General features: G+C 32.0%; 1 protein-coding gene across 2 annotated transcripts in view; it reads left to right on the top strand.

Moving 5' to 3' along the window:
- The first annotated feature begins 642 nt into the window (after positions 1-642).
- The window catches only part of LOC146747459 (uncharacterized), a 28,432-nt gene continuing 14,944 nt past the window's right edge, over positions 643-14,130 (top strand). For both annotated transcript variants that reach the window (XR_014928934.1, XM_085496733.1), the window contains exon 1: positions 643-805. Coding sequence is in view for 1 of the 2 variants with exons in the window: in XM_085496733.1 (XP_085352859.1) it covers positions 774-805 (32 nt within the window). In the remaining variant the exon portion in view is untranslated. The remainder of the gene's footprint in view (positions 806-14,130) is intronic.

The following is a 14,130-nucleotide window of genomic DNA, read 5'->3' as shown; positions in this document are numbered from 1 at the left end:
TGATGCAATGTTTGAGCTTCTCCTGTGGACTCCTAATGTATTCTTGCAGAATTTCAAATGTAGTTTTTCATATTCCAAATTGTCATTTGTGATTGATTTGAGTGTCCCTTTGTGTTCGAAATTGTTGATGGTATAGGCACCCCATATTTCACTCCCATATATACAAACTGGTTTTACCATGCTGTCAAATAAATAACATATTGCGTTAATTTGGGTATTGGCGTAAATATTGAATTGTTGTCTAATTGAGAAGTAGCTTTTTTGTGCTTTCAGAGTCAATGATTTAATGCAGGTTTTGAAGGTACTATTAGAGTTAAAATTGATTCCTAAATATGGTAATTGATTGTCAATCTGTACCTTTTTATTATCAATATTGAAAATTTCTGAATTATCAATTTTTTTGTTCATAATCAGAATTTTTGTTTTCTTTACACTAACATTTAATTTCCTGCTTTTACAATAGTTTTGTAATTTAAAAAGGGAGTTTTGTAGTCCAGATTTAGTCTTTGATAGGATGACTATATCATCAGCATACATAAGGCATGGAATTGGTTCCTTACCCAAAATTGGGCAATCAGCTATCAATATACATATATATGCAAACGTATTTTCGCATGCCAGTTCAATCACGCCCTCTTGCGGCATTCAACGCATAGCTAACCCGGAAACTGATTTGCGTCGGTCATTTTTAACTCCATGCATGGTCCAACGAAACACTTACGACTGTGGTCAAGCAAACGAAGTCAGGCAAGCAACGTGTAGAAGATTCGACGATGTCAACTGTAGATAGCTCCTGTTTGTGCTGGTATGTAATGCGGCATTGCTTTGTTTTTTCCATCGGAGTTCATTGCTTCGGTCCCTGGAAGTTGTACACAGCTGTATGTGCTAGCACCTCCGCCTAGCACACACAGGAATACTCAATCAGGTGTCGAATGAAGAAAGACTTTCTATTGTATACCACTCCTTACCCTAACTCCAACCCCAACCCCAACTCTCTAGCTTACCAATTCAGTTGCACATGTCCCTCTAGATGCAGAGGTGCCCATAGAAGGGGCATATACGTTTAATTTAGGGGAAAGAAGAGGTCGGGTTAGGGTTAGAATTAGAGGTCGTACTAGAGAGAGAACTTAATGTAAGGTTGGAATACTGAAATATGGACATGTGACATAATAAAAAAATATTTGATGTGCTTATTGTCACCAATGGAAAAAAATGCACTTGAAATATGACAAGTAAATACTAAAGGTAAACTGCGTGACCACAAACCTTGCCTGCTTTATAGAACTGGGACGATACCCACTTATAACTACATGTATCAGACAGATGTTTAAATATTGGTTGAGATTGCGTAATATGCCTGAAAACAGCCTCATAAATGAAGCATACAGATTGCCAATCAATATGGATAACTCAGACAGCCAAAATTGGGTCAATTGTATTAAAACAATTCTCAAAGATCTTAATATGGAACATGAGTGGGAAAATGTAAAGATTAATAAAAACAAATATCTAGTAAATGACAAGCATAGTACTATTCATTACATCCATATGACAAGCATAGTACTATTCATTACATCCATATGACAAGCATAGTACTATTCATTACATCCATATGACAAGCATAGTACTATTCATTACATCCATATGACAAGCATAGTACTATTCATTACATCCATATGACAAGCATAGTACTATTCATTACATCCATATGACAAGCATAGTACTATTCATTACATCCATATAACAAGCATAGTACTATTCATTACATCCATATGACAAGCATAGTACTATTCATTACATCCATATGACAAGCATAGTACTATTCATTACATCCATATCACAAGCATAGTACTATTCATTACATCCATATCACAAGCATAGTACTATTCATTACATCCATATCACAAGCATAGTACTATTCATTACATCCATACGACAAGCATAGTACTATTCATTACATCCATATGACAAGCACAGTACTATTCATTACATCCATATGACAAGCATAGTACTATTCATTACATCCATATGACAAGCATAGTACTATTCATTACATCCATATGACAAGCATAGTACTATTCATTACATCCATATGACAAGCATAGTACTATTCATTACATCCATATGACAAGCATAGTACTATTTATTACATCCATATGACAAGCATAGTACTATTCATTACATCCATATGACAAGCATAGTACTATTCATTGCATCCATATGACAAGCATAATACTATTCATTACATCCATATGACAAGCATAGTACTATTCATTACATCCATATGACAAGCATAGTACTATTCATTACATCCATACGACAAGCATAGTACTATTCATTACATCCATATGACAAGCATAGTACTATTCATTACATCCATATGACAAGCATAGTACTATTCATTACATCCATATCACAAGCATAGTACTATTCATTACATCCATATCACAAGCATAGTACTATTCATTACATCCATATGAAAAGCATAGTACTATTCATTACATCCATATGACAAGCATAGTACTATTCATTACATCCATATAACAAGCATAGTACTATTCATTACATCCATATGACAAGCATAGTACTATTCATTACATCCATATGACAAGCATAGTACTATTCATTACATCCATATCACAAGCATAGTACTATTCATTACATCCATATGACAAGCATAGTACTATTCATTACATCCATATCACAAGCATAGTACTATTCATTACATCCATACGACAAGCATAGTACTATTCATTACATCCATATGACAAGCACAGTACTATTCATTACATCCATATGACAAGCATAGTACTATTCATTACATCCATATCACAAGCATAGTACTATTCATTACATCCATATGACAAGCATAGTACTATTCATTACATCCATATGACAAGCATAGTACTATTCATTACATCCATATGACAAGCATAGTACTATTTATTACATCCATATGACAAGCATAGTACTATTCATTACATCCATATGACAAGCATAGTACTATTCATTGCATCCATATGACAAGCATAATACTATTCATTACATCCATATGACAAGCATAGTACTATTCATTACATCCATATGACAAGCATAGTACTATTCATTACATCCATACGACAAGCATAGTACTATTCATTACATCCATATGACAAGCATAGTACTATTCATTACATCCATATGACAAGCATAGTACTATTCATTACATCCATATCACAAGCATAGTACTATTCATTACATCCATATGACAAGCATAGTACTATTCATTACATCCATATGAAAAGCATAGTACTATTCATTACATCCATATGACAAGCATAGTACTATTCATTGCATCCATATGACAAGCATAGTACTATTCATTACATCCATATGACAAGCATAGTACTATTCATTACATCCATATGACAAGCATAGTACTATTCATTACATCCATATGACAAGCATAGTACTATTCATTACATCCATATGACAAGCATAGTACTATTCATTACATCCATATGACAAGCATAGTACTATTCATTACATCCATATAACAAGCATAGTACTATTCATTACATCCATATGACAAGCATAGTACTATTCATTACATCCATATGAAAAGCATAGTACTATTCATTACATCCATATGACAAGCATAGTACTATTCATTGCATCCATATGACAAGCATAGTACTATTCATTACATCCATATGACAAGCATAGTACTATTCATTACATCCATATGACAAGCATAGTACTATTCATTACATCCATATGACAAGCATAGTACTATTCATTACATCCATATGACAAGCATAGTACTATTCATTACATCCATATGACAAGCATAGTACTATTCATTACATCCATATAACAAGCATAGTCTATTCATTACATCCATATGACAAGCATAGTACTATTCATTACATCCATATCACAAGCATAGTACTATTCATTACATCCATATCACAAGCATAGTACTATTCATTACATCCATATCACAAGCATAGTACTATTCATTACATCCATACGACAAGCATAGTACTATTCATTACATCCATATGACAAGCACAGTACTATTCATTACATCCATATGACAAGCATAGTACTATTCATTACATCCATATCACAAGCATAGTACTATTCATTACATCCATTGACAAGCATAGTACTATTCATTTCATCCATATGACAAGCATAGTACTATTCATTACATCCATATGACAAGCATAGTACTATTTATTACATCCATATGACAAGCATAGTACTATTCATTACATCCATATGACAAGCATAGTACTATTCATTGCATCCATATGACAAGCATAGTACTATTCATTGCATCCATATGACAAGCATAGTACTATTCATTACATCCATATGACAAGCATAGTACTATTCATTACATCCATATGACAAGCATAGTACTATTCATTACATCCATACGACAAGCATAGTACTATTCATTACATCCATATGACAAGCATAGTACTATTCATTACATCCATATGACAAGCATAGTACTATTCATTACATCCATATGACAAGCATAGTACTATTCATTACATCCATATGACAAGCATAGTACTATTCATTACATCCATATGACAAGCATAGTACTATTCATTACATCCATATGACAAGCATAGTACTATTCATTACATCCATATCACAAGCATAGTACTATTCATTACATCCATATGACAAGCATAGTACTATTCATTACATCCATATGACAAGCATAGTACTATTCATTACATCCATATGACAAGCATAGTACTATTCATTACATCCATATCACAAGCATAGTACTATTCATTACATCCATATCACAAGCATAGTACTATTCATTACATCCATATGACAAGCATAGTACTATTCATTACATCCATATGACAAGCATAGTACTATTCATTACATCCATATCACAAGCATAGTACTATTCATTACATCCATATGACAAGCATAGTACTATTCATTACATCCATATGACAAGCATAGTACTATTCATTACATCCATATGACAAGCATAGTACTATTCATTACATCCATATGACAAGCATAGTACTGTTCATTACATCCATATGACAAGCATAGTACTGTTCATTACATCCATATGACAAGCATAGTACTATTCATTACATCCATATGACAAGCATAGTACTATTCATTACATCCATATCACAAGCATAGTACTATTCATTACATCCATATCACAAGCATAGTACTATTCATTACATCCATATCACAAGCATAGTACTATTCATTACATCCATATGACAAGCATAGTACTATTCATTACATCCATATGACAAGCATAGTACTATTCATTACATCCATATGACAAGTATAGTACTATTCATTACATCCATATCACAAGCATAGTACTATTCATTACATCCATATCACAAGCATAGTACTATTCATTACATCCATATGACAAGCATAGTACTATTCATTACATCCATATGACAAGCATAGTACTATTCATTACATCCATATGACAAGCATAGTACTATTCATTACATCCATATGACAAGCATAGTACTATTCATTACATCCATATGACAAGCATAGTACTATTCATTACATCCATATGACAAGCATAGTACTATTCATTACATCCATATGACAAGCATAGTACTATTCATTACATCCATATGACAAGCATAGTACTATTCATTACATCCATATGACAAGCATAGTACTATTCATTACATCCATATGACAAGCATAGTACTATTCATTACATCCATATGACAAGCATAGTACTATTCATTACATCCATATGACAAGCATAGTACTATTCATTACATCCATATGACAAGCATAGTACTATTCATTACATCCATATGACAAGCATAGTACTATTCATTACATCCATATGACAAGCATAGTACTATTCATTACATCCATATGACAAGCATAGTACTATTCATTACATCCATATGACAAGCATAGTACTATTCATTACATCCATATGACAAGCATAGTACTATTCATTACATCCATATGACAAGCATAGTACTATTCACTACATCCATATGACAAGCATAGTACTATTTATTACATCCATATGACAAGCATAGTACTATTTATTACATCCATATGACAAGCATAGTACTATTCATTACATCCATATGACAAGCATAGTACTATTCATTACATCCATACGACAAGCATAGTACTATTCATTACATCCATACGACAAGCATAGTACTATTCATTACATCCATATCACAAGCATAGTACTATTCATTACATCCATATCACAAGCATAGTACTATTCATTACATCCATACGACAAGCATAGTACTATTCATTACATCCATATGACAAGCATAGTACTATTTATTACATCTATATGACAAGCATAGTACTATTCATTACATCCATATGACAAGCATAGTACTATTTATTACATCCATATGACAAGCATAGTACAATTCATTACATCCATATGACAAGCATAGTACAATTCATTACATCCATATGACAAGCATAGTACTATTCATTACATCTATATGACAAGCATAGTACTATTCATTACATCCATATCACAAGCAATAGTACTATTCATTACATCCATACGACAAGCATAGTACTATTCATTACATCCATATCACAAGCATAGTACAATTCATTACATCCATATGACAAGCATAGTACTATTCATTACATCTATATGACAAGCATAGTACTATTCATTACATCCATATCACAAGCATAGTACTATTCATTACATCCATACGACAAGCATAGTACTATTCATTACATCCATATCACAAGCATAGTACAATTCATTACATCCATATGACAAGCATAGTACTATTCATTACATCTATATGACAAGCATAGTACTATTCATTACATCCATATCACAAGCATAGTACTATTCATTACATCCATACGACAAGCATAGTACTATTCATTACATCTATATGACAAGCATAGTACTATTCATTACATCCATATCACAAGCATAGTACTATTCATTACATCCATACGACAAGCATAGTACTATTCATTACATCCATATGACAAGCATAGTACTATTCATTACATCCATATGACAAGCATAGTACTATTTATTACATCCATATCACAAGCATAGTACTATTCATTACATCCATACGACAAGCATAGTACTATTCATTACATCCATATGACAAGCATAGTACTATTCATTACATCCATATGACAAGCATAGTACTATTCATTACATCCATATGACAAGCATAGTACTATTCATTACATCCATATGACAAGCATAGTACTATTTATTACATCCATATGACAAGCATAGTACTATTTATTACATCCATATGACAAGCATAGTACTATTCATTACATCCATATGACAAGCATAGTACTATTCATTACATCCATATGACAAGCATAGTACTATTCATTACATCCATATGACAAGCATAGTACTATTCATTACATCCATATGACAAGCATAGTACTATTCATTACATCCATATGACAAGCATAGTACTATTTATTACATCCATATGACAAGCATAGTGCTATTCATTACATCCATATGACAAGCATAGTACTATTCATTACATCCATATCACAAGCATAGTACTATTCATTACATCCATATGACAAGCATAGTACTATTCATTACATCCATATCACAAGCATAGTACTATTCATTACATCCATATGACAAGCATAGTACTATTCATTACATCCATACGACAAGCATAGTACTATTCATTACATCCATATGACAAGCATAGTACTATTCATTACATCCATATGACAAGCATAGTACTATTCATTACATCCATATGACAAGCATAGTACTATTCATTACATCCATATCACAAGCATAGTACTATTCATTACATCCATATGACAAGCATAGTACTATTCATTACATCCATATGACAAGCATAGTACTATTCATTACATCCATATGACAAGCATAGTACTATTCATTACATCCATATGACAAGCATAGTACTATTCATTACATCCATATGAAAAGCATAGTACTATTCATTACATCCATATGAAAAGCATAGTACTATTCATTACATCCATATCACAAGCATAGTACTATTCATTACATCCATACGACAAGCATAGTACTATTCATTACATCCATATGACAAGCATAGTACTATTCATTACATCCATATGAAAAGCATAGTACTATTCATTACATCCATATCACAAGCATAGTACTATTCATTACATCCATATGAAAAGCATAGTACTATACATTACATCCATATCACAAGCATAGTACTATTCATTACATCCATACGACAAGCATAGTACTATTCATTACATCCATATGACAAGCATAGTACTATTCATTACATCCATACGACAAGCATAGTACTATTCATTACATCCATACGACAAGCATAGTACTATTCATTACATCCATATGACAAGCATAGTACTATTCATTACATCCATATGACAAGCATAGTACTATTCATTACATCCATACGACAAGCATAGTACTATTCATTACATCCATATGACAAGCATAGTAATATTCATTACATCCATATGACAAGCATAGTACTATTCATTACATCCATATGACAAGCATAGTACTATTCATTACATCCATATGACAAGCATAGTACTATTCATTACATCCATATGACAAGCATAGTACTATTCATTACATCCATATGACAAGCATAGTACTATTCATTACATCCATATGACAAGCATAGTACTATTCATTACATCCATATGACAAGCATAGTACTATTCATTACATCCATATGACAAGCATAGTACTATTCATTACATCCATATGGCAAGCATAGTACTATTCATTACATCCATATGACAAGCATAGTACTATTCATTACATCCATATGACAAGCATAGTACTATTCATTACATCCATATGACAAGCATAGTACTATTCATTACATCCATATGGCAAGCATAGTACTATTCATTGCATCCATATGGCAAGCATAGTACTATTCATTGCATCCATATGGCAAGCATAGTACTATTCATTGCATCCATATGACAAGCATAGTACTATTCATTGCATCCATATGACAAGCATAGTACTATTCATTACATCCATATGACAAGCATAGTACTATTCATTACATCCATATGACAAACATAGTACTATTCATTACATCCATATGACAAGCATAGTACTATTCATTACATCCATATGAAAAGCATAGTACTATTCATTACATCCATATCACAAGCATAGTACTATTCATTACATCCATATCACAAGCATAGTACTATTCATTACATCCATATGACAAGCATAGTACTATTCATTACATCCATATGAAAAGCATAGTACTATTCATTACATCCATATGACAAGCATAGTACTATTCATTACATCCATATGACAAGCATAGTACTATTCATTACATCCATATGACAAGCATAGTACTATTCATTACATCCATACGACAAGCATAGTACTATTCATTACATGTCATCCATATGACAAGCATAGTACTATTAATTACATCCATATGACAAGCATAGTACTATTCATTACATCCATATGAAAAGCATAGTACTATTCATTACATCCATATGACAAGCATAGTACTATTCATTACATCCATATGACAAGCATAGTACTATTCATTACATCCATATGACAAGCATAGTACTATTCATTACATCCATATGACAAGCATAGTACTATTCATTACATCCATATAACAAGCATAGTACTATTCATTACATCCATATGACAAGCATAGTACTAGTCATTACATCCATATGACAAGCATAGTACTATTCATTACATCCATATCACAAGCATAGTACTATTCATTACATCCATATGACAAGCATAGTACTATTCATTACATCCATATCACAAGCATAGTACTATTCATTACATCCATACGACAAGCATAGTACTATTCATTACATCCATATGACAAGCACAGTACTATTCATTACATCCATATGACAAGCATAGTACTATTCATTACATCCATATCACAAGCATAGTACTATTCATTACATCCATATGACAAGCATAGTACTATTCATTACATCCATATGACAAGCATAGTACTATTCATTACATCCATATGACAAGCATAGTACTATTTATTACATCCATATGACATGCATAGTACTATTCATTACATCCATATGACAAGCATAGTACTATTCATTGCATCCATATGACAAGCATAATACTATTCATTACATCCATATGACAAGCATAGTACTATTCATTACATCCATACGACAAGCATAGTACTATTCATTACATCCATACGACAAGCATAGTACTATTCATTACATCCATACGACAAGCATAGTACTATTCATTACATCCATATGACAAGCATAGTACTATTTATTACATCCATATCACAAGCATAGTACTATTCATTACATCCATATCACAAGCATAGTACTATTCATTACATCCATATGACAAGCATAGTACTATTCATTACATCCATATGAAAAGCATAGTACTATTCATTACATCCATATGACAAGCATAGTACTATTCATTGCATCCATATGACAAGCATAGTACTATTCATTACATCCATATGACAAGCATAGTACTATTCATTACATCCATATGACAAGCATAGTACTATTCATTACATCCATATGACAAGCATAGTACTATTCATTACATCCATATGACAAGCATAGTACTATTCATTACATCCATATGACAAGCATAGTACTATTCATTACATCCATATGACAAGCATAGTACTATTCATTACATCCATATAACAAGCATAGTACTATTCATTACATCCATATGACAAGCATAGTACTATTCATTACATCCATATGAAAAGCATAGTACTATTCATTACATCCATATGACAAGCATAGTACTATTCATTGCATCCATATGACAAGCATAGTACTATTCATTACATCCATATGACAAGCATAGTACTATTCATTACATCCATATGACAAGCATAGTACTATTCATTACATCCATATGACAAGCATAGTACTATTCATTACATCCATATGACAAGCATAGTACTATTCATTACATCCATATGACAAGCATAGTACTATTCATTACATCCATATAACAAGCATAGTACTATTCATTACATCCATATGACAAGCATAGTACTATTCATTACATCCATATCACAAGCATAGTACTATTCATTACATCCATATCACAAGCATAGTACTATTCATTACATCCATATCACAAGCATAGTACTATTCATTACATCCATATCACAAGCATAGTACTATTCATTACATCCATACGACAAGCATAGTACTATTCATTACATCCATATGACAAGCACAGTACTATTCATTACATCCATATGACAAGCATAGTACTATTCATTACATCCATATCACAAGCATAGTACTATTCATTACATCCATTGACAAGCATAGTACTATTCATTTCATCCATATGACAAGCATAGTACTATTCATTACATCCATATGACAAGCATAGTACTATTTATTACATCCATATGACAAGCATAGTACTATTCATTACATCCATATGACAAGCATAGTACTATTCATTGCATCCATATGACAAGCATAGTACTATTCATTGCATCCATATGACAAGCATAGTACTATTCATTACATCCATATGACAAGCATAGTACTATTCATTACATCCATATGACAAGCATAGTACTATTCATTACATCCATACGACAAGCATAGTACTATTCATTACATCCATACGACAAGCATAGTACTATTCATTACATCCATACGACAAGCATAGTACTATTCATTACATCCATATGACAAGCATAGTACTATTCATTACATCCATATGACAAGCATAGTACTATTCATTACATCCATACGACAAGCATAGTACTATTCATTACATCCATATGACAAGCATAGTAATATTCATTACATCCATATGACAAGCATAGTACTATTCATTACATCCATATGACAAGCATAGTACTATTCATTACATCCATATGACAAGCATAGTACTATTCATTACATCCATATGACAAGCATAGTACTATTCATTACATCCATATGACAAGCATAGTACTATTCATTACATCCATATGACAAGCATAGTACTATTCATTACATCCATATGACAAGCATAGTACTATTCATTACATCCATATGACAAGCATAGTACTATTCATTACATCCATATGGCAAGCATAGTACTATTCATTACATCCATATGACAAGCATAGTACTATTCATTACATCCATATGACAAGCATAGTACTATTCATTACATCCATATGACAAGCATAGTACTATTCATTACATCCATATGGCAAGCATAGTACTATTCATTGCATCCATATGGCAAGCATAGTACTATTCATTGCATCCATATGGCAAGCATAGTACTATTCATTGCATCCATATGACAAGCATAGTACTATTCATTGCATCCATATGACAAGCATAGTACTATTCATTACATCCATATGACAAGCATAGTACTATTCATTACATCCATATGACAAGCATAGTACTATTCATTACATCCATATGACAAGCATAGTACTATTCATTACATCCATATGAAAAGCATAGTACTATTCATTACATCCATATCACAAGCATAGTACTATTCATTACATCCATATGACAAGCATAGTACTATTCATTACATCCATATGAAAAGCATAGTACTATTCATTACATCCATATGACAAGCATAGTACTATTCATTACATCCATATGACAAGCATAGTACTATTCATTACATCCATATGACAAGCATAGTACTATTCATTACATCCATATGACAAGCATAGTACTATTCATTACATCCATATAACAAGCATAGTACTATTCATTACATCCATATGACAAGCATAGTACTAGTCATTACATCCATATGACAAGCATAGTACTATTCATTACATCCATATCACAAGCATAGTACTATTCATTACATCCATATGACAAGCATAGTACTATTCATTACATCCATATCACAAGCATAGTACTATTCATTACATCCATACGACAAGCATAGTACTATTCATTACATCCATATGACAAGCACAGTACTATTCATTACATCCATATGACAAGCATAGTACTATTCATTACATCCATATGACAAGCATAGTACTATTCATTACATCCATATGACAAGCATAGTACTATTCATTACATCCATATGACAAGCATAGTACTATTCATTACATCCATATGACAAGCATAGTACTATTTATTACATCCATATGACATGCATAGTACTATTCATTACATCCATATGACAAGCATAGTACTATTCATTGCATCCATATGACAAGCATAATACTATTCATTACATCCATATGACAAGCATAGTACTATTCATTACATCCATATGACAAGCATAGTACTATTCATTACATCCATACGACAAGCATAGTACTATTCATTACATCCATACGACAAGCATAGTACTATTCATTACATCCATATGACAAGCATAGTACTATTTATTACATCCATATCACAAGCATAGTACTATTCATTACATCCATATCACAAGCATAGTACTATTCATTACATCCATATGACAAGCATAGTACTATTCATTACATCCATATGAAAAGCATAGTACTATTCATTACATCCATATGACAAGCATAGTACTATTCATTGCATCCATATGACAAGCATAGTACTATTCATTACATCCATATGACAAGCATAGTACTATTCATTACATCCATATGACAAGCATAGTACTATTCATTACATCCATATGACAAGCATAGTACTATTCATTACATCCATATGACAAGCATAGTACTATTCATTACATCCATATGACAAGCATAGTACTATTCATTACATCCATATGACAAGCATAGTACTATTCATTACATCCATATGACAAGCATAGTACTATTCATTACATCCATATGACAAGCATAGTACTATTCATTACATCCATATGAAAAGCATAGTACTATTCATTACATCCATATGACAAGCATAGTACTATTCATTGCATCCATATGACAAGCATAGTACTATTCATTACATCCATATGACAAGCATAGTACTATTCATTACATCCATATGACAAGCATAGTACTATTCATTACATCCATATGACAAGCATAGTACTATTCATTACATCCATATGACAAGCATAGTACTATTCATTACATCCATATG

The sequence above is a fragment of the Saccoglossus kowalevskii genome, chromosome 3, assembly GCF_978046115.1.
Source record: "Saccoglossus kowalevskii chromosome 3, keSacKowa6.1, whole genome shotgun sequence".
Lineage (NCBI taxonomy): Eukaryota > Metazoa > Hemichordata > Enteropneusta > Harrimaniidae > Saccoglossus > Saccoglossus kowalevskii.
The sequence above is the reverse complement of the archived record's forward strand: the minus strand, read 5'-3'. Positions and strand labels throughout refer to the sequence as shown.